Source organism: Pseudorca crassidens, chromosome 18, assembly GCF_039906515.1.
Source record: "Pseudorca crassidens isolate mPseCra1 chromosome 18, mPseCra1.hap1, whole genome shotgun sequence".
NCBI classification, from domain to species: domain Eukaryota; kingdom Metazoa; phylum Chordata; class Mammalia; order Artiodactyla; family Delphinidae; genus Pseudorca; species Pseudorca crassidens.
The window spans coordinates 1,304,732-1,326,551 of NC_090313.1; the positions used below are offsets into that span (position 1 = coordinate 1,304,732).

Sequence of the window (21,820 nt, forward strand, 5' to 3'; positions counted from 1 at the left end):
CATCTTTACCAGAACGCTACTTCATAAAAGCACATCTGAACGCGTCTTCGCGGGACGCCCCGGCCAAGCACGAGCGGAGGGGACAAGTGAGGCGGTGGGGGACCGGCGGGCGTGGAGCACGGGCCCCGTGGGGTCCGGCGCCCCCGCCCTCCCTGGGACGGGACTCGTCAGACTCCACAGCCGGCCTGGAGCCTCAGTTTACTCATCTGTGATAATGGGGCTGATTAGCAAGACCCTCCTGGGAGGGTGGTCGTGAGCAAGCAGGTGACACCCAGCATCCGGCCCCTTGGTTCCGTCAGGGAGGGGACACAGGGCCAAACTGCTCCGCGACCGGCCCTGAGCGATCGGCCCTGAGCGGGACATCAGAGCGTGTGGGTCCCGGAGCTGCTGCCGGGATGGGCACAGGCAGGTGTTCTCTCACCTGACGTTCACTGCCCAGCGCCCATCTCTTAATTTGCAGTCATGGATAAAAGCACTCCCCGTCTACACCCTCCATCCCTCATCCAGCTGTTTGTTTTACAAGTACCGTAGCTGCTGGGAGTCCTACAGAGGCCTCCCATCTCCCGAGGGGCCCCTGCGGCCACCGGGGTCCAAGGCTTGCCTTTTTCTTGGCATGTTTCCTGTCTTCCTGAAAGATGCTTCACCCGCACAGCATTGCTGGTTACCGCAGGTCTGGTGTCAGTGTGCAGACATCACTCTGCAGAAGCTGCGTGGCCCCAGGGACACCCCCTCCCTCCGTCCCCTCCCCCAGCCCTCTCAAGGGCAGAAAGTGGCTTTCTGGGCAGCCGTCCTCCCTCAAGCACCTGCCTCCCGGGCCTGGCCGTTCCTGTTGGAGGAGAGGGGTGAGGTTTGGTGGACCAGCCGCCAGGGGGTGGTGCCCAGACGCCGGGCACTCTGCCGGTTAACCGCTGCCTTTTCTTTTTCTTTTTCCGCAGGAGTACTTTTATCCAAGGTACTTAGGTAAGTTGGACTCATTTCCTCCTTTTGTTTGGGGCCTCACACCTCATCACCGAGTTGTTCCCGGAAGGACCTGCTTAATCGCACAGTGAGTTGGGAGCTCTCCAGGGCTCACGGGACAAAGCCCTAGTTTGTGTCTTTTATACCATAGTGACCGCGTTAGTGTCACCTCCAGCCGATGCCATTGTTTGCAGACCTCTGCCCCACTCTGATTCCAGGCTCAGCTCGTTAACTGGAAATATGATTGCTTTCGTGGTTCTCGGGCTGTTTGGTCTCAGGACTCTGCCCTTGTGAAATCACTGAAGACCCCAGAGAGCTTTTGCTTATGCGGACTCTGGTTGTTGATACCATGTTATTAATTAAAGCTGAGAACATTAAAACGTGCTTTTGTTTAACTTGGACAACAGGAACGGGCAGGCTAACAGCCTTGGCCGTCGAGCAGTCATGGCGCTCCCCGAGCGCCAGTCATGTCTGTGTGTGGAGGCGGGGGGGCCTGGACTGGGGGAGAACGAGAGGAAAAAGGCGAAGGCGGTCCCGTGTTTTCAGGAAGACCTGAAAGTTCCCCTGCGAACTGTTCCTTAATCGACACTGTTTCAAGGGTTCTTTTATGTCTCTACTTATAATGAGAGAGAAGTATTCCAGGGCTTTCCTCTTTAATTGTGTGAAGCGCATTTTGGTAAATTTTCCATTGGCCTTATAGCCTCGTAGAGGTACCTTCTGTGGGTGTGTATCTGGCAACAAGCGTAGTGGACCTGTGATTGGCCTTGAGAAGCCCCATCCGGGCTCCCTGCCGGCCTTGCTCCCGGGTGCATGGCTTTGTATCCTGAGGCAAAGGCGACAGTGGCCCCCGGGCCGCCTCCAATGCTATCCACTGCCTGTGCCCACATCCTCCGAGGCGCGGATGGGCAGCAGCGACCCACCAAAGGGCCAGTGAAGTGGCTCAACCAACACCCATTATGCCCAAGCTCAAGTTCAGATCATCCGGATGCTGTGGTCCCTCCCACCCCTGGCCTCCGTGTGGAGCACGCGGTCAGACAGCACAGAGGAGGAGGGGGCTAGTTCGCCAAAGAGATTGACCATCAAGCCAAGGGTACTGTTTCCAAGCGGGGGTCAGGTTGAAATGGAGGCCAGCCCTCTGACCACGGTCAGAAGCTTCCTGAGTGCCACTGGAGAGCCTTCTGTACGACAGAAAGAACCCCACCAGGAGGCTGCAGGGGCCCAAGGCTCCTTGGAGACAGAGCTCTGCCCATGGGCGGAGACGTCTTCTCGTCTGACGGTGTTCCATGTTCCGTGTCAGCGTGACTAGTCTCCCTCCAGAGTGTCACGTCTGCTGGCCCCGTGCCGGAAGGTGGCGCCCTGCCCTCTCTGTTTTGCAGAATGCATCAGTAAACATGGATCTCCGTACAAGAGGAACACAGATTTCATCGCCTGCGTGCAAAGTAAGTCTGTCTCCTTCCTCGAAGCCCCTGCGTTTGGGGTCTTGGGGCTTTGCTATATTTCCATTGTCTTTGGAGCCACGGCACCTGCCTGAGGTCCTCTCCTTTGCCCTGAACTTCCTTTTCTAAGCGAGTACGTGTTGGCTTTTCGAACAGGCAGGAAATTCGCACGGTATGAAGTGTAAACCTTTCACAGGTGGAGAGAAGGTGCATCCGGCCCTGCCTCCTGGTCAGTCAGGGGCCCTTTCGCCACGGCCACCGGTTCTAAGAATATTCTCAGACCCGTAGGAATGTGCTCGGAGTCTGTTATTTCCACACAGGTGGCAGCTCCCTGAACCCATGACTCCACCGCCCTTTCCCCTCCACGTTTCGCAGACGCTTCCTGTGTCAGCACGAGCACGGCCAGCACGTGGGGCTGCGTCCACACTCACGCTTGGTGGGCAGCGTGCTTGTTAACCAGTGTGCACTGGCGGACACCTGGGCCGTTTCCAGTTTTTATACTGTAACAAGCAAAGCCAGAGTGACCTCCTTGTCTGAATATCTGCAGAATAGAGTGGACTTGCAGAGGGAAAGCTGTGTTCTTTTTCAGTTCTGCTGCAGACCCGGCCCCGTTACCCCCCACCCCGGTGGAGGGCGGGAGTGCCTCTCCCAGTACCTGCACCAGCCCAGTGTATTGCTTCTTACTTTTTTATATCTTTCAGTAGAAAAAGTGAAAAACGACCCCCAGTCAATTCAGTTTCTTTTTTCTTACTCATGAGTAAAGCTGAGCTTCATATGTGAGGCGCCTTGGGTTTCTTTTTCTGTGGGTAGTTTGTTCAGAGTCTTTGCCTACTTGCCTCAATTTGTAGGAGCTGTTGATATATTTTGCAAATTAGCCATGTGTACTAAAGGTAGCAAAATTTTTCTTCAGCTCATCGTGCGTCTTTATTATTATTTTAAGTTATCATACGTAACACTGACACTTTGCACGAACTTTAATCCACACGTAGACCCCCAGGCCCGTCTCAGCCGAGCCTGACTCCAGGCCCGGCTGTGGCCGGAGAGCTCTGTGATGTGACCGCTTCATCCCCGCCAGGCCCGGCTGTCAGCTGCCTTATTGCACCGGCTCCACCGGTGAGGAGACGGGCTCTGAGCGCACAGCCAGCCCCGCACGGGGAGCCCTGCGCTGCACGCGGGCCTGCACTGCGGGGTCGCCCAGGGCGGGTGGAAGACCGGGACTGGCACCAGGGCCTGGTGGGCAGGGCTCGGCGGCTGTGACCCGTCACCCAGCCTCCTACGTACCAGCCGCTGGCCTTGCCTGTCTCGCCCCGGGTCACAGACCCCAGCCCGGCCCAGGCGCACAAAGGAAGTGAGAGACTGAAGGAGGGCAGGGGCCCTGCTGTGAGGCCCGGGCTCCCCACGGACCCTTCAGCAGCCTCCCAAGAGCAAGTGAGGGGCAGAGGCCGGTGTGCACTCAGGGAACAGAGCCCACGCCCACACACCCCGGCTGACGTGAGCAAAGCCCGCCCCTCGGCCCCCCAGGCTGAGCGGGGCCTCACCGGCCTTAGGCAGACATGGGAGCATCACAGCAGCTCAGCTTCCTGTCATTGCGCTTCACTTGTAGCAGATTTTTGGTGCTGTCAACTTACCATACCCGTCCCTTCTTTTTAAATTATGTTCGAACTGATGAGTTTGTTTTACTTCCTGGGGTTCAGGCTGTCCTTTTCCTGAGACTATAAGAAGTTGTCTGATATTTCATGTTTAAGCTTATAACCTGCCTCGGCGTCTCTGATGCAGTGAGGAGGTCATTTATTCTAGATGTGCCTCCCCCGGGGGTCCGGGATCGGTTTCTGAGGCTCTGCCTTTGGGTCCCAGAGGGTTTGGGCGATGCCGTCTGCGGAGTCCTGGCCAACTGTCTCCACGAGGAAGGGTCTCCGTGCCTTTTCTCCTCCGTGAGGACGACGGCCCGCATTTGCATGTATTTCCCAGCTTATAACTCGTCACACCCACACATTTCTGGAAGTGGGAGCAAAAGCCACTGAGACAGGCCTCTGCTGGCCTCAGCAGGTGCCTCACACCCCCGTCCACATAGCAGCTGCTTCTCCCTCCATCCTCTCTCAGCCGTCGTGGCCCTCGCCTCCCGCCTGTCGGGGGCCCGGGTTGGGGCTCAGGTCTGACTCAGCCCCGAGCCCCTCTGCAGGCTGCCTGCGTCCACCGAATTCCTAGAAGCTCAGGGGCACCTGCAAACACTCTCCTTCCTCTGCCCTACAGATAAGCTTCCCAACAGGGCAACAGATAAGAGCTGCTCTCCAGCTAGGTTCCCTGTGGGGATCTCCTGGGGCTGTCCCACCCCAGGGGAGGCTGATTTTTAAAGGTGGGGGGGCGGCGGGTAGGCATTCTAGGCAAATTCCAGACAAAGGTAATGAGGCCAGGTGTGTCCTTCTGAAATAACTTTAAGTCTTTCACCAAATATGTCGAGTGGAGACGCACCCCATCTTCCCCGTCCCTCCTGCAGGGCCTCTGACGTGCCAAGTGCTGCTGGGGGAACAGCCGGACCCTTGGGCCCCAGCACACGTCCCCCCGACCGCCCCGGTCTCCCTGCCCCCCTCAGAGCCCCGTCCTGCGGAGACAGTGTCAGGAAGCAGACCCGTCCGTCATCTCAGCCCTGGCACTGGGCTTGACCCCCGCCGCCCCGGGGGAGCCCTCGTTACAGCGGCACGGGGGCCACAGGGCTGACCGCTGGACCCCCTTCCTCACTCTCCGAGCGCCAGACCCAGTTCCTACTTGCTGGGGGCGGAAGGCACTCACCGAGTCCACCGAGGACAGCTGTGCGTGGGTCTCCAAACACCCGGGGGTGCTGTGTTCGCGGCACACTTGCGAGGGTTTCGTTGGCTGTAATTGTGCAGAACAAGCAAGCTTTGGGGGGTCCCGTGGAAAGGCCACAAGGAGAGCCCAGTGAGAGACGTGGGTTCCAGGGTTGCATACACAAACAGTTATGCTGGGCCCTCCCTGAGGGGCTCCCCGGTGACCGGGCCCCCAGACCCACAGGGACGCAGTGGGCAAAGCACGGCTTTGGGTCCATGCCAAGGACAGGGGCTGGCGCGAGGCCTGCTGAGCCGGGGGACAGGGGCCCACTGCCCTCCTGGGACCAGGAGCAAGCCCACGGTGGAAACACTGTCCCCAGACCAGCGTCCGGCTGGAGACGTCAGCGTCCTGAGAAAGAGGTGAAGAGGCGGGGGTGAGTGCCCGCCTGGCGCTCTCAATGGTCACCTGCTGGCTTGGCCTCTTCCTAGTGACCAGGCTGTGGAGTGAGTGGTGACCTCAGCTCCACACGGGGCGGGGCAGAGGGAGGGCGGAAGCACCGTGGCCACCTGTCGTGGGCTTCCCAGCGCTCAGACGGGCCCGTCGCTCGGTGAATAGACGCACGACAGTGCCTGGCTCAGGTGCTGCAGGTGGACGCCCGGGTATGAGAAGGTAGTGGCCGCTGGCACACAGAAAGGCGGCATCGCAGGGCTGAGCCTGGCCGGGTGGCTGCCCTGCCGTCTCCAGGGCCCCGGGAAATGTGCCCCGTTCCCCTCCACTGAAAGCAGGACGATCAGAGAAGCAGGATGGCCATTGGTCACCGGCATCGCTGAAGCCGACAGGCCGTGGGGCCGGCGTGTGTCGGAGAGAAAGGGGAGCAGCGGAGTCCGGGGCCTGGACGGCCTGGACCGTGTTCAAGCGGAGGCAGAGGCAGCAGGCCCACCCGAGGGGCGGGCGGGGAGGCTGTGGGCGCCCTCTGTGCGAACTGGACCCCACAGGCCAGGGGTCCTGGCCTGGCAGGGTGGACACAGCCGCCGGGGCAGGGGATGTTCTGTGTCTGCCGGGCTGGCCCGTGGACCGGCCAGGGCCCTGTGGACCTGCTCCCTGGGAGGTCCAAGCTCCTGGGGCCCAGCCAGGCCCACTCCTCTCCTCTGCTGCCCCGGGGCCGCGGCCCTGACCTCGGGCCCAGGGGGTGGGCGGCCACTCCTTCCGAGCTGACCTGGGTTTCCTGGGATCGGCGGGGCCTGGCCAGCCTGGTCTGTGACGCCCTCCCTCCCAGAGGTGGGTGTCCTGTGCGGCCCACCGGGGCCAGTGGAGGGGACGTTAGTGCCCCAGACCTGCCTCGGTTTCCTCCCAGCCGACCAGGGACAGCTCAGGGCCGCCTTCTCCTTCCTTCCAACTCAGAGCTGCCGGATCAGTGCTACCCAGACCCCTGCGATAAGGGGGGGACCCAGGTCTGCCAGGACCTCATGGGCACCTTCTACTGCCAGTGCAGAGACGGCTGGGCGGGACGGCTCTGCAACAGAGGTAAGGCCACGGCCTGGGGGCGGGCCTGGGCATAGGCGTCAGGCCCTCCCTGCAGGGCCACCCGAGGGCCCCGGGCTGGTGGGGCCCTGAGTCCTTCTCTCTTCCGCCTCTCCCCGCCGGGCCGCCTGCCACCCCGCCGGGGACACAGCCGCACCGGCCCGTCTGGCTGAGAGCAGAGAGAGGAGAAGTGGGAGGGCGGCAGGCCAGGGGTCCAGGCCCCTCACTGGCCGGCCCCCTCCCAGCTCCCGGGAGAAGATGGGCGGGCGGGGTCCTCCCAAGAGCGCGAATGTTTGCACAGCGCGGGAGGTCTTGCCTCTCCCCCCCCGGGCGGGGCGCCACCCAGCTTGAAAACCCACCGTGCTGAGCCCTGAACTGTGCTCTGGCCAGGCCACCTCCTTGGGTGGGGGGGGGGTGGCGGGGAGGGCGCTGACCCCTCCTGAGAGCAGGGCAGTAAGAGTGCCCTGTAGCTGCCCCGCCCGGCGCAGCCCCCAGCTGTCAGAAAGGAGTCAAGAGACTCTCTGAGTCTGCAGTGCGCAGGGTCAGCGGAGAGCTGCAGAAAACCCCCAGGACGTGGTTAGAACCCTCAGGCGGCCCCTTGGCTGCAGTGGGAGCCCTGGGCCCCTGTGCCCTCCCACCCAGGATCTGAGGGTGGATCCCATGGGGTCGGAGATGCAGGCGCTGCGACGTGCTCCAGGCGGGTTGTGGGTCACCTCTGGCTCTCTCCGTCCCTGTGTCCTGTTCCCAGATGTCAATGAGTGCAGCCAGGAGAGCGGGATCTGCAGCCAGATTTGCTACAACAAGCCGGGCAGCTTCCAGTGTGGCTGCTACAGCGGCTACGCACTCTCCCTGGACGGCCGGACCTGCCACGGTGAGGCCCTGGGTCCTGGTTGCCGTCCTCTCTCCTCCTCCCCCATTTTCTTCTGCGATTGCCAAGTTGCCGGTTGGCTGAAGCCACAGTCGCTTTGCTCCTCTGCGAGAGGCTGCAGGCCGTGGCTGGTCCCTCAGGCTCTGGAGGCTGTGGGCGTCCTGCAGACACAGCACATGCCCGGGCATGTCCACGGCCACGGGGAGCTGCCCCAGCACCTCCACACGGGCTGAGGCACCAGGACCTGTGGACAGGGCCGGCCCAGCGGGGGAGGCCGTGCCTACTGCCCCAGGACGGGAGGCGGCTGCCAGGCCTCCTTCCAGGCCACAGAGCCAGCAGAGGCTTCTGTGCCAGTCGGGGCCCAGGACATCTGGGGCGGGGGTGGGGGGGTGGGCAGGGAGCCCAGGGTCCCACTGCTCACTGCTTACAAAACCAGCGCTCACAGCCGGCAGAAAAGGCCAGCGATCTGGGGAGATGGCGTCCTCAGAGTCCCCCAGAAACCACCTCCGAAGATTCCGCCCGGCCCTGAAAGCTTCTAAAGGGAGACAGAGAAGGAATCTGAGTTAATCCCTGAGACGGGGGGTCAGAGTCCTTGCCGTCCCCCACTGTGTGCGGGCGTGTCGACTCCTCACGGCCTCCCTCTAGATGCGATCTTAGTCACGGTTCGTTCGGGAGATTACTGGACGGGAAGCTGGGGGGAGATCTGGTCATCTGTTCATTTCTACTCCTTTGATCTACAGAAAGAAGAGACAGGTTAGGCGAGGTATTGTGTGATCAAGAGATCTGAGAGGAGTGCCTGGGCTGAGATGAGTAGAGCGTGGGGGTGCCTGGTCGAAAGCCAGCTGCAATATGGCTCTGCTAAAGTGACAAGGAAGGGGGCTTCCTGAGGGCAGTTCCCTGTGGAGAGCTGCTTACGAATCCCCCGTCAGACATCGTTCCATTTCTGTGGGGTTAGGGGTGAAGGTCCGTCTTCTGTCTTCTTCGTGCTGACATAGGCGCCGTATGCTCAGAGTGGAAGACGTTGACGTGGGTCTGTAGCGTCTCTCTGCTGACGGTTTTAGTTGTCCGCTTACATATAGGGGCAGAGCCAGCTACAATTATTTTGATGCCCACAAACATATAGATTATTATGAACAATAGTGTTAATTCCATTCTCGTGAGGCCAGTTCTTGGAATTGTGAAGTTAGAGATTCAGTTCTGCTCAGGACGGAGCAGCCCGCGTCACGGCTGCAGTCTGGTCCTTGTGCAGGTGGGTCCTGACGATGTGGAACCGTGTAGGTTTACAGGCTCCCTGCGGGGAGCAGGTGCCCTTTGTGTTGTCTCCTTCCCACGACTGATCGCGGGGAGAAATCTTAGTTTCCACATCTGAAAGCCTGTGTTCGCTCAACTGCCCTTGTAATGAGGTCATGAGTCTTTGCGGCATGCGGTCCTGTGTGCCTTCTGAGGAATCGATGTTATTTGAAGTAACGGTTGCGCTTTCTAGAAAGTCCCTCTGTCACTTTAGGAACCAGTTCTTAACTGCAGACTTTCTGTACTTGTTTGCCAGAGGGGCAGAGGGGTTGGAACCTCAGGACTGACCCTTGATTGTCAGTTACAGCGACTGTGGCGTTGGCTTCCCACGGGCAGCCCCCGGTGCGAGGGGAGGGGGTTGGAACCAGGGAGCCTGAGTGAGGCCTGGCAGGCAGTGGTGGGCTCCGTGGTCAGCTCAGGGCTCCAGGGCGCAGGCTGGGACTTCTAGTCAAAGGGCCCCAGGAGTTACTTTTTTACCTTCCTGGACTGCAGTCATTGGAATTAAGCACCAATTGTGTGCAGCCCGGCCAGGTGGTGCCCTGTACACCGTCTGGAATCAGCCTTCTCAACCAGACCCCTGATCAGCAGTGCCCCCCGCAACCCCTGCTCCTGGGTTGGGGCTGGAAAGCCCAGTGGATGGAAGGAAGGGAGGAGGCTGGAGAGGAGCGGGGAGGGGAGGGGGAGAGGAGGGAGGGGGAGGGGGAGGGAAGGGGAGGGAGGGGAGAGGGAATGGGGGAGGGGAGGGGAGGAGGCCTGCGTTGCCCGGGGTGCAGTGATGACACCGCCAGGCCAGGCTGTGCTCACTCTGCAGAGCTGGATGCCTCTCAGCGGCGGTTCCCAGCCTGGCTGGCGGCGTCTCATTTCGGGCCGGCTGCCAGCAGGCCTGGTGGACCTGAAACACAGCTGGGTTTTCCTGCAGACTTGGATGAATGTGCGGACGCAGGCGCCTGCGGGGAGGCTCAGTGCCAGAACCTGCCGGGCTCCTACTCCTGCCTCTGCGACGAGGGCTACGCGTTCAGCTCCCAGGAGAAGTCCTGCCGAGGTACCCGCCCCGACACCACACAGGACACGCACACACACGCGTGCGCAGGGCACTGCTCTCCCAGGAGCACAGCATGCTTGAGCGCTCGTGTGGGTCCTGCACACCTGCGACATGGCGCGCGCCCCTTGTGCACCTGGGCCTCTTCCCCAGAGACACAGGGAGACCGACCAGGCGGGGCCCCTGTGCTTCTGGGCAACGGGCTTCTCTCCTGCCGTCGGTGCGGCCTAGCCCAGCCGAGTCCGGGGGCGCCGAGAGCCCTGCTCCCTCCCACCGCCTTCCTGCCTGGGGCCAGCGGCTGCCCCCTCCACCAGGGAGGGGATGGGGTAGTCCTGGCCCTGCCCGCCCACCAGGCTGTCCCTGTGCCCCATGCTGACCTGGCCATGCTGACGGCCTCCGTCCCGCGTCCCCAGGAAGGAGCCGGCCAGCTGGGCGGGAGCCACGGGCCTGGAGCTCCCGGGTCTCGGGCTGGGGACTCACGTCCGTGGCGGTGTGATGGGGCAGCAGGGTGCGTGGTGGCGTCAGTGGACTCAGGCGCTTCCTTGTGGCTGGCAGATGTGGACGAGTGCGCGGAGGGGCGCTGCGAGCAGGCCTGTGTCAACTCCCCTGGGAGCTACACCTGCCACTGTGACGGGCGCGGGGGCCTCAAGCTGTCCCGGGACATGAACACCTGCGAGGTAGTGCCTGGCCCGGCCTCCCGGCTGTGCTGTGGCCCCGCGTGGGGCTGGCTGGGAGCGCGTCCTCGGGCCTGTGGGGAGAGGCGGGGTGGGAGGCGTGGCCGTGCCATCCGATGTGTGGTTGTGGCCACCTCAGCTCCTCCCCAGTGTGACTCACTCACACACGCGTGACCGCAGCCCCCACCCGGGCTCTGCGATGCGTGGGCAGCAAGGCGCCCCCTGACCGTGAGGGCAGGCCTGCCCTGGCTGCCCTGTGACCCCCCCGGGGCTCCCACCGTGTGGCCCTCCAGGTAGTGGAGAAGCCGCATCGTAGAGCAGGGAACATTCTAGAAACAACTTCAAGGTCTCCATTTTTTGCTTGTTTTACAACATTTTATAGTTGTTTTTATTATTCTCCGTACGTTTGAAATATTCCATAATTAAAATATGAAAGCAGAAGGGAAATGCACAGGGAAGGAGGGTGCTGGAGAAGCTGCCAGGAGGGAGTGGGGGCCTCTGAAAACATCGGAGACCAGCCTCCCCTGGGAGCCCCCGTGGTGGGCTGGGCTGGGGGCAGCAGGGTCCCTGGGGGTTCCAGTGGGAGCCCGGCCGAGGGCCCCCACCTGAGGCCAGCTCCCCGCTCCTGAAGGACATCCTGCCCTGCGTGCCCTTCAACGTGGCCAAGAGTGTGAAGTCGCTGTACCTGGGCCGCATGTTTAGCGGGACGCCCGTGATCAGGCTGCGCTTCAAACGGCTGCAGCCCACGAGGTGAGAGGACGGCCCGAGCGTCTGGGCCTGGCGGCGGGGGGCAAAATCAGCCCCGTGCTCGCGTCCCGGCCGGGGAGCCTGCAGTCCAGCACAGCCGCGGGGGCCTCAGGGCTGGTGCCAGCTGTACGCCTCCCTGGGGACTCGATGCTGGCATTGGGGTGTGGGTGGCATTCGGCCCGCTCACCTGGGCTCTTCCCGAGGCCAGGCGAGCCCCGCCGGGAGGGGTCACGCACCACGACCCGCGTGTAACCCACTCGTTTCTGCCCGCGCTCAGACTGGTGGCTGAGTTCGACTTCAGGACCTTCGATCCTGAGGGCGTCCTGTTTTTCGCCGGAGGCCATCGGGACAGCACCTGGATCGTCCTGGGCCTGCGGGCCGGCCGACTGGAGCTGCAGCTCCGCTACCAGGGCGTGGGCCGCGTCACCAGCAGCGGACCCGTCATCAACCACGGCTCGTGGCAGACGGTGAGCGTGGCCCCCTCTGCGCCGCCTGGGCCGGCCCGGGGCTCCTGGGCCGAGGACCCAGCATCTACTTGCACTCGCTCACTCAGCAGTTAGTGGGTGCAGCCGCGGCAGGACGGCCCCGCGCCAGAAAGCCTGCGCTCAGATGGGCATTATGTCCTCACAGAAGCAGAGCAGGGCTTCCACCGCAGCGGCCGTGATTCTCAGTGGGGTGACTCCTCTGAGGACACCTGGCTGTGTCTGGAGACACTTCTGCTTATCACAGCTGTGAGGGGGCATGGGGGTCCCCTGGCAGCTGGATTGAGGCCAGGGGGGCTCGGGACTCCCCACCTCGAGGACCCGCCGGTTCAGACTGCCAGTCGCGTCGAGGCTGAGAACCGGCCAAGGTCCCGGGGCCCAGCTCTCGGTGTGGGGCAGGGCCAGACGTGACTCGTGACGCCGTCCCAGGCTCTGCCCCCCTGGCCTGCTCCGTTCACGCTGACCTCCAGCCTCTCGAGGGAGGTGCCGTGACCGCCCAGAGCCTGAACTGCAGCCGGTGGCTTTGGAGCTGCTGCTGTGTCCTCCATCATGATGCCTGGCGCAAAGCAGCCTGTGACACGCAGGCTCCCTCCCCAAACTTGGAGGCAACCTTAGTTGGAACTGGGCTTTTAGAAGTAAGTGCTTGAAAGAGAAATGGGAAAAGCATTCTTTTTTCCTCTAGAAGTGAAGATTAAATGGAAAAATTTGCCCTGGTCTCTGCGAATAAAAACAGTGTAGACGTTTGCTAATATTTCCATCCTGTCGGTGGCGTCTAGCTCCTCCTTTCCTGGACTCTTAAAGCACGAGCATCTCCAAAGCAGCAGGAGGGATGCCTTCCGCAAAGTTACAGATAAAACAGTCGATCTAGAGGGAAGCCGTCTCGGGGTTGAGGGAGCTCCACACGTGGGAACCCGCTGCCCCGCGGTTGAGGGCAGGAGGGTCCCGAGCGGGGCTGGGACACTGCCCGAGGGGAAGGGGCTAGAGGAGGCATGACCAGTGGATGCACGTGGCTGCCAGCCCACCCAAGGCACAAACTGGTCCTTGAGGTGCAGGGCCAGTTCCACAACGACCTCTGCCCACTCTCCCTGCCCCTGAGGCTCCCCACATGTGCACACTGCTGTCTCCTGACCAAATTCAGACCCAGTACCTAAATGTTTCTCCACCTGAGCCAGAAAGGAAATTGAGGGGCTTCTGGGTCATTAGGAAGATGCATCGTGTATAGAGTGACAGATTTTTTAATTTTCCTACAAGGAAAGCAGGAAAGAGTGCCAAGTTTTAGAAAGAATTCATACGTTCAGTCAGCATTCAGTCCGTGCCAGGCGCTGTTGCTGGAGATCCCGAGGCAACACGTGTCCTCGTGTATTCAAAGTGCCCAGTGAGGGGTAGGAGAAGCTAAGGGCCAGAGGTGTCAGGGCTGACCCAAGGGGGCAGTGACCTCAGGCCCCGGAAGGCAGCTCCCTGACTGAGGCTTCATTTAGGGTCCAGAGATGGGGAAGGGGCTCCAGGTGGGCTCACCTGCAGGGGGAGGGAGTAGCATTGGGAGGGAAACCAAAACCGGCAGGGTCGGAGCCACACCATAGATGCCAGGGAAGCAGTACAGGTGATGAGCATGGACCCCCCGAGGCTGGGGGTCTCTCGGCCCTGGGTGGTGATGGGAACGTGGCCCCCCCGAGGCTGGGGGCCCCTTCAGAAGGTGCACATCCACCCTCACAGCACTTGTGCTGTTCAGATCTCTGTTGAGGAGCTCGAACGGAACCTGGTGATCAAGGTGAACAAGGATGCTGTCATGAAGATCGCCGTGGCCGGTGACCTGTTCCAGCTGGACAGAGGACTGTACCATCTGAACCTGACCGTGGGAGGCGTTCCCTTCAAGGAGAAAGACCTCGTCCAGCCTGTAAGTACTGTCCTTAGCCCCTGAGGTCGGAGCCCAGGTGGCTGAGCGCAGGGTTTAACCCTGAGGGCCCCGGGAGAGGACCGGAGGGAGGCAAGCATCTCTAGACCCTAACAAGCCGCAGTGCGGCTACGTCACGCACCGCACCATCTCTCTACGCAACTCATTCGTGTTCTCGTCTAAATTCATGATAAAAATATCTATTTTGCAGAGGAGATAAATCACAAAGAACTTATCCTTTAACAAAAGGAACACTCAACTCTTTTGGGCAGTTCCCAAGTACATTTGGGTTGTAAACCCTGCCGGGATTCCCACAGGGGAAACAAGACCTAACGGGAGGTTGGCATTGGTCATTTCCCAAAGTCCTGTCCCATCTCATCACCCCACTCCCCCGGTGTGCTGATGTCCACGGCCAGAATCCCTGGTGTTCCGGGTCTGATTTCCACACTGAACACGAGACGTGAGTCCAGCACACTGAGGTTCTGAGTAGAGGGTGGTGGCGGCAGCACCTTCCCTCCAGAGGGCTGGCCCACACCCCAGAGTCCCATCCGTGTGCCTCATGCCTCCTCGTTTTACAGACAAAGGCTGGGGCGACCTGATGTGCACAGAGCCACGCGGCAAGTGCACAGCTGCGGGTCCCCAGCCCCCGCCCTACACACCCCAGGTGCTTTGGGCGCCTGGCAGGAGCACAGGCACAGCTTCTGTGGAAGGGGCCCCTCGCCCTCATCCTTCCAGGTGGTGGTCAGCGCCCTGTGTCTGTTAGATGAGTGGGGACCGGGTGCAGGCAGAGGAGGACGGGTGGGGCGCAGATGTGCTGCTGCGTGTGCCGTGTACCTGGAGTCGGGCAGCGAATCCCTCTGTGAGCGCGGAGCCTGTAGTGGAAACACCTCCCCCCGCAGGATTCATCCACGTTAGTGGTGGATTTCCACGTGCCTGCGCCGGGAGGGCACTGTGGGAGCGGGCAGCACCAGGAAGCCACCGGGGGTCTCTGTCTTTCCAGATGAACCCCCGTCTGGACGGCTGCCTGAGGAGTTGGCACTGGCTGGACGGTGAGGACACCACCGTCCAGGAGACGGTCAAGGCGAACGTGAACATGCAGTGCTTCTCCTTGACCGAAAGAGGCTCCTTCTTCCCTGGGAGAGGGTTTGCCTCCTACAGCCTGGATTATGGTGAGTCCTGGCTGCTGCATCGGGATGGCTGTGCTTGTCCTTGCAGCCAAAATACGCCGAAATACACTAAAAACCAGAGAAGCAGGAAGCAGTTTCCTACCGGGAAGACGGCAGAAGGGACGGCCTCACGGCCCCCGGGCTACGGGCGGGGCACAGGCCCACTCCCAGGGTGCAGGGCTGGGAAAAAAGGGACGGAGGAGGGTGCCGGTGCTTGGTGGCCGAGACGGGCAGGCGGATGCAGGGCTCTAAGGGGAGCTTCCCAGAAGGTTCTGAGACAAGACAGGCTCAGCCTCATCCAGGTAGATGTAGACGGAGCCCCTCGGGAACGCCCAGCACTGCAGTCACAGCGCCGTGGGCCGTGGGGAGGGGGCAACGGCTCAAGGAGTCCCTGAGCTCGAGCTTCAGAAGGACGAGAAGGAGAGAGGCCCCAAGGAGCCGGGCTTTTCCAGCCGCTACGGAGGCAGCAAAGGAGCTTCTCCTTCACGCCCGGGGAGACAGGAGCAGGCCTCGTAGCGGGCGGGGTGGGCAGCTGGGGGCCAGCGTGCTGCCGCAGGGGACACAGGGTCGGCCCGGAGTCCCTCTGGCTTCTGTGAAGCAGGGCCCTTCATTCCTGGAACAAACCACAACTATCTCTTCCCTTTTATTATCCATCAGTGACAACTTTTACAGTAAAGACAAATAATCCTCCCGTGCTGATAAGTGAGCACTTAGATGTCAGCTTTATGTGAAATGAGTGAATGTTCCAAATCCTGGCGGTACCATTGCCACCTCCGCTCTGGGGATGTCAACCCGGACGGTGCGGACGTCGGGGGCGGGGGGCGGGGACGGTGGCGGTTCCATTTGAGTCTGGACCCAGGATTTCCCCGACTTCCCCTCTGACAGGGTTGAAGTTAGCCTCTGTTTCCCAGGGGGCACCAGCTGCAGCCCCGAGGTGTCACCGTGCCTGGGCTCACGGGCCTTAGTGACTTCCAGGTTGAGGATGTTGGGAGAGCCCTGGGTCCCGGCCCAGGGACAGCTCGCACAGAACCGTGCGCCTCTTTCCGAGGGTCGGGAAGGCATCCAGAGCCCGGGCTGCCCGGCAGTCCCAGGTGGACACCTGGTCCAGGGAGGGTCCAGGGTCGCCCCCCTCCCCTTCTCCGCAGCCCACTCCTCCTGCCAGGCTCCTGGCATTGCTGTGAAGGCCCCCGCTCCCGGCTCTGCTCCCCCCTCCACACTCTCACCCTGAGAGAGTCCCCGGGGTACCCCCACCCCTCTCTGTTCCTAGACTCTGAGCCTTTCGTGGTTGAAGGCGCACACGTGACCCCCCACCCCACCCCGGCCCTGCTTGTCAGCCCAGGAGGGCAGGTGGCCTGCTGCCTCCTTCAGACCTCACTGCCCCGGTGGCCTGCAAGTTCAAGGAGGGCCCGTCCAGCTCGGAGGACGTGGGGCCTGCTCCCTCCTCCTTAGCAAGTCGGGCCATCCTCTCAAGACCTTGTGTCACTGTCCCCTTTCTGTCTTTAATTGTCAAAAGCATCACCACGTCACTGAAGGGTTTTTAGAAAAGAACCATTGACCCCTAATCGCACCACCTCATACAAAACACGTCACTCTTTCAGTCTTTGCTTTTGTACGTGCAACCCTAGAGCATCCTATGATGTTTAATATCACATCATGGAGCATAAATGTTTCATTCCTTTTTCACTAACACTGTGGTAACGCAGACACCGCAGGCACGGTCTCCACTGGCTGCAGTGCTGTCCCTGCGCCCGTCACCGTGCCTGCTGCGGTCTGCTCGCCGCTTTGCTGCATGGTTTTGATCTTCAAGTTCTGTGACAACAAAGGCCAAATGGTAGTTAGAACTCTATGCTTTTTTAATGTGCCTTGAACTATACCGTCAACGTTCTCACGTTACAACACAGAAAGGACACATTAGGAAATGACAGATACTGTCCTCAGCAGCAGGTCCCAGTGGATCTGGACTCACTGGGTCTCAAAGCCTGAGAAGCCCTCCGTGAGGGGCGTGTGGTTGACCCCACTGTGCACCCGAGAAAACTCCCCAGGGGAGCCGAGGCGTCGGTGCCTTAAGCACACTGCTGGCAACCAGGCCGCGGGCCTCCTCTGTCCGGGGACTCAGCAGGGAACATACTCCCCCCGCCGCAGGGGTGCAGGGGGAGCTCGGCAGCAGAGGAGAAGGCTGGGTCGGTTCCTTTTTCCAATTCTGTGTGCGTTCGATTCGATGAACAATTATGGGGACTGGCCGTAACAGGCCCCTCTGGGATGCGGACGCACACACGACTTGAGGGGCACACAGTCCACTGGGGGGAGAGACCGGCCCACGGCGAGGTCCGAGCCCAAATGTTCGCAGACGTGGCCTCAGCATCCTTCTGCCGAAGCAGCCCCTGCCTGACATCCTCACGAGGTAGAAACACTTAAAAACCAAGAGGGCGGAGGTTGTCTGGCCTCTTCAGCAGCAGGTGATCACACGTGGGGAGGAAACGTGAGGTGGCGTTCGCCCTCCGAGAACCAGAATGCAGCCCTGCTACCACAAGTGCTTTGGAGCAGTTTGTGCAAGAGGCGTGCACCATGTATACTCATTCCGATGCGTCGTGTACGTGACACGCACCGTATGGTTTAATCCACACGCGGTACCTACTGCGGCCCGTCTAACACACCCGAACAAAACCTCACCCGCGGACGCGTCGACTGTGACGGTAGAAAAGCGCAGCTCAGGATGTAGGATCGTATGTGCTGTTGAGTGGGGCTCGTGGAAGCGTCCATTTTCTTCGCGTCTTTAATTTTGCAAAGTCCTTCAGCTTGCGGGGCTGCACAAGGCCGCAGCTGAGGTGCAGAGGGTCGAAGGCTGAGATGCCTGCCCCATTCAACTGACCTGCGGGGAGGGAGTCGGGGGCGCCCGGGGGCTGAGCACGGCCCAAGTGGTGCGTCTGAGGTCCCGGCGGGACTAGGTGGCCCGGTGGTCACGCGAAGGGGCCCTCGGGGGAGCGGGCGGCATGGCCATCCTCAGGCGGCCTGGGGCCTCTGGACTGCGGCCCAGACCTGAGTCCAGAGCCCGGCCCCCGTCACTTCCCAGCTGTTGGCGCGAACCGCGGGTTCTGGGAGGCTGTTACCGGCTTCCCACCTCCTCCGCCGCCCGGCGTCCTCTGCTGCCCGGGGCCGCGGGGGAGCTGAGCTCGCCGCGTCTCGCTCCCCGCCTCTCGGGTCTGGATCGCCCTGTGATGTGCCGCCTTCATTGCAGCTCGGACATCGCCGGACGTCGGGACCGAGACCACCTGGGAAGTAGAGGCCGTGGCTCGGATCCGCCCCGCTGCCGACACGGGGATGCTGCTTGCGCTGGTGGGCGATGACCAGGCCGTGGCCCTCTCCGTGGCCCTGGTCGACTACCACTCCACCAAGAAGCTCAAAAAGCAGGTACCACTCACTGCCCCACCCCACCCCCGACCCCTGAGGACAAACTGCTGCCCCAGCGCCCAGTGCCCAGCCAGGCTGCGGCCCGCACCGTGGCCCTCGAGGTTCCAGCCCACCCTCCCCGTCTCTCTCCAGGGTCAGAGCAGCCGCGCGTGGCTCGGGGACAGTGTTGCGTTCCCGAAAGCCAGTTGTGCGGTGGGGAGACTTTCCCACCCGCTCAGTGGTGTAGCAGTTTGAATTAATTGCTCGTATGTAAGCCAAAGGACTTTGCTCATAGATCAGATCTTCCTTTTGAAAAAGATGTGCAAACGTGCCCCAGACCCTTGTCACGCGGCCCCCTGGGGACGCAGGCGGAGCTCTGGGCACATGCCCCTGGACACGCTTTTCATCACCTCCACGCAGCCCCCCTCTCCCGACTCTCCCAACACCACGCCAACACCGTGCTGACTGGACTCACTGTTTTCTCAGAGAACAGCTAAGAGGTGGCGGAAATAGGTTTATTTTCTCACCTCTGTCCTAAGAGGGGTGTGTTCACCAAGTCAGCCTGCCCGCGGGGGCCACCCAGCTCCCCTCTTAGCGGGTCTGCAAGCTGATGGGCGCGGATCCGCGCCCTGCCCAGGCCGGCTTTCCCCCGTCCCGGTACTTGGGACAAACGGCCCCGAGGCCCACCCAGCTGAGACCACCTCCCCGGGCGGGGAGAGGGAGGGAGGGGAGGGCCATCGGTCATCACAGCGCCTCTGCCCTGTGTTGTCAGAGGCGTGTTCTGCCTGGCGTGTGCATTTGCTGCCCGGGCCCCTCTGTGGTGCTTTGTGGCAGCTCCACATGGAGGGGCAGCCCTAGCCTGTGTCCCGGCTGTGGACACGCTGGTGACTGGGGTCACCTCTGCCCAGGCCGATGCATGTGCATTCCCGTTTCTGGAGCGTGTTTCCCCCCAGCTCCCGCCCGAGGGTGTGTGGTTTTATTTGTTCGTCCTCCATCACGTTGCAGGGTCCAGGTGGCCCCCTCCTTCACCCGAATAGAGACTGAGTCCCTGTCACACCCCGGCCGCAGGCGACCCTGCCCGCAGGAGGCCCGCAGGACAGGGCAGGACAACAGGGCCCGCGGGCACTTGGCCACCACCCCACCTGCCCTGCCCCTGCTCAGGCGTGCTTCTCCCCACAGCTGGTCGTCCTGGCCGTGGAGAGCGTCACCCTGGTCCTGATGGAGATCAAGGTCTGTGACGGCCAGGAGCACGTTGTGACCGTTTCTGTGAACAAGGACGAGGCCACCCTGGAGGTGGACGGCACGAAGGGCCAGAGTGAAGTGAGCCCAGCAGGGCTGCAGGAGAGGCTGGCCGTCCTCGGGAGGCACCTGCAGGGCTCCGTGCTCACCTTCGTCGGGGGGCTGCCAGGTAGGGTGCCCCAACTTGCTCGCCCCAAGCAGAACTGGGCTGCTCTGTACTAAAAGGAGGAGGGAAGCAGCCGGCCCGTGGCTGCTTCGGGTGCTCGCTGGGTGTCGGCCCCGGCCTGCCATTGTGTGTGGCGTTCAGGCTAAGAACACGCTTGCAGGGCCAAGTGGCAGCCTGAAGCTTCCCCTCCCCGGCTCCCGCACCCTCCAGGAGCCCCACCCCCAACCATGGGCATCAGACGGTGGCTCCGGCCAAGGCTAGTGAGGAGGGTTCAGCCCACTGGGCCACGCTGGGGGCTGGGTGCCCCAGCGCCCCAGCCAGCCTCGCCCCTGAGGCCTGGTGTCCAGTTGCCATGGCAGCAGGCAGAGTGACCCCGGCCCCTCCTGCGTCCGGGCCTCAGGTCTGGTCAGGTGGAGCCAGGAATCGGGGCGAAGTGGTGGCAGGAGGATGAGGCCAGGGCCTCACGTAAGGCCCCGTCCGCTCCCACCCCTCAGGGTGGGTGTCCACTTGCCACAGACGGCGGCATCTCTATCTTGGCTGGCAGACTCAGAGTGCATTTGGTTTTAATAAGCAGAGCTTTGAAGAGGACGAGAGAAAGCCTGGAAGCCCTGGGCATGACTCATTCGGGCCGAGAAGATAATATTTAATTGATCTGACTATCTGTGTGCGCTCCTGGGGGCCGGGGTGCGGCGTCAAGCCTGGCGGCAGCGGTTCACCACCTGCCTAGGGCGTGTGCCCGAGCCAGACGGAGGGGTTCCGCAGGGATGGGAAACCGTGCCCTCGAGGCGGCCGGAGACGCAGAGCGGGGAGCCCAGGCCCCAGACGCCGGGCATCTCGCCCCCTGAGACGTGTTTGTTCTTCCCCCGCGGCCCAGATGTGCCAGTGACCTCGGCCCCGGTCACAGCCTTCTACCGCGGCTGCATGACGCTGGAGGTCAACCGGAAGGTCCTGGACCTGGACGAGGCCATCTACAAGCACAGCGACATCATGGCCCACTCCTGCCCCCCAGCTGAGCCGGCCGCCTAGGCTTCTGCTGCCGCCGGACTCCCGCACAGCCACGTGCGCTTAGCTTTCTTCCCAGACCAGGAAGGACAGCGGGAGGCCCCCGCACCCCTGCCCGAGACACTGATCCCTCGCCCGCCAGCTCCCCTCACGGCCTCCCTGCCCGTGTGTAACATATGTGTAAATAGCGGACTCACCTCAGCACCACCCGAGCGGACCCGGGAAGAGAATTCTGTTATTTTTATTACCAGATGCTTCTCTCTGACCTAAAACTATGGAAAAATAAAACGTTTACGGAAACTTCCGAGCTCTGTGTCGGCGCTTTCTGCCCCTTGGCACTCAGCGGCGCAGCCGTCGTGGGGTCCGAGGCCGAGAGCGGTCCGCCAGGCCCATCGGCTTTAACTCCAGGCGGCATCCCTTCCGCCTGCCGCCGGCGTCCCCGAGACGGGGATGAGCCGCTTTCCGGGAGGCGGCAGTGCCGGTCGCCTGCCTGCGCGGCCACGGGCAGGCGCCACAGGTCAGCACCGCCGGCTCCCCGTGCAAACCCGCAGCCTCGGTTCTCCCACCTTCTCGTTTCGGGAGGCCGTGCGCGGTGCCGGAAGGCACCTGCTCGTTGTAGAGCGAGCCGGGTCTGCCGGGGGTCGAGCGCACGGGCCTTTCGCTCTGGCTCCAGGAGCATGGGGGGCAGTAACGACACCACGACGCCAGCCCAGGTCACGGGGGAGAGCAAGCCCAGCGTTTGCAGCTGCTGCGGACACGTCTGGGGCTGTGGGCGCTGTCGCAGCAGAGGGTCCCAGGGGAGTTTCCGGCATCCGGTGGGGCTTCCCTCCACCCCAAGACTGAGGTTCTATTTTTTTAAATACTAAACCCTGAAGTGTGTTCTCAGGCAGGCAGCCCAGGGTCCCACGGCCCCATTTCAGCTTCATGGCTTTAATCCCTCAAAGCGGCTTCGGGGTCTCTGCACCCGCCCGCCTTCCCCCCACCCCGCTGCTGAACGTGAGTTTACAGTCACAACCTGACCCAGAGACAAGCAGGGGCGGAAGGAGGGGCGGGGGCCGAGGACCCCAGCCCAGCCACGTGCGGAGCCCGTGGGACGCAGAGTGGCCGCGGCACCTCAGGTGGAGAAGCTCCCTCTCGATCCTGGCTGGCGGGACTGGCAAGTGGAGTGACC

General features: G+C 62.0%; 1 protein-coding gene across 2 annotated transcripts in view; it reads left to right on the forward strand.

Annotated features, from left to right (window-relative positions):
* Positions 1-20,953, forward strand: part of GAS6 (growth arrest specific 6) — a 32,652-nt gene extending 11,699 nt beyond the window's left edge. The window contains exons 3-15 of one of the 2 annotated variants that reach the window (XM_067713018.1): positions 936-960; positions 2,334-2,396; positions 6,579-6,701; positions 7,447-7,569; positions 9,776-9,898; positions 10,451-10,572; positions 11,201-11,319; positions 11,594-11,783; positions 13,528-13,692; positions 14,690-14,858; positions 18,091-18,263; positions 19,422-19,650; positions 20,222-20,515. In XM_067713018.1, the coding sequence (XP_067569119.1) occupies positions 936-960; positions 2,334-2,396; positions 6,579-6,701; positions 7,447-7,569; positions 9,776-9,898; positions 10,451-10,572; positions 11,201-11,319; positions 11,594-11,783; positions 13,528-13,692; positions 14,690-14,858; positions 18,091-18,263; positions 19,422-19,650; positions 20,222-20,229 (1,632 nt within the window). In that variant the 3' untranslated portion in view covers positions 20,230-20,515. The other variant, XM_067713017.1, reaches the window with a different exon arrangement.
* Positions 20,954-21,820: the final 867 nt, after the last annotated feature.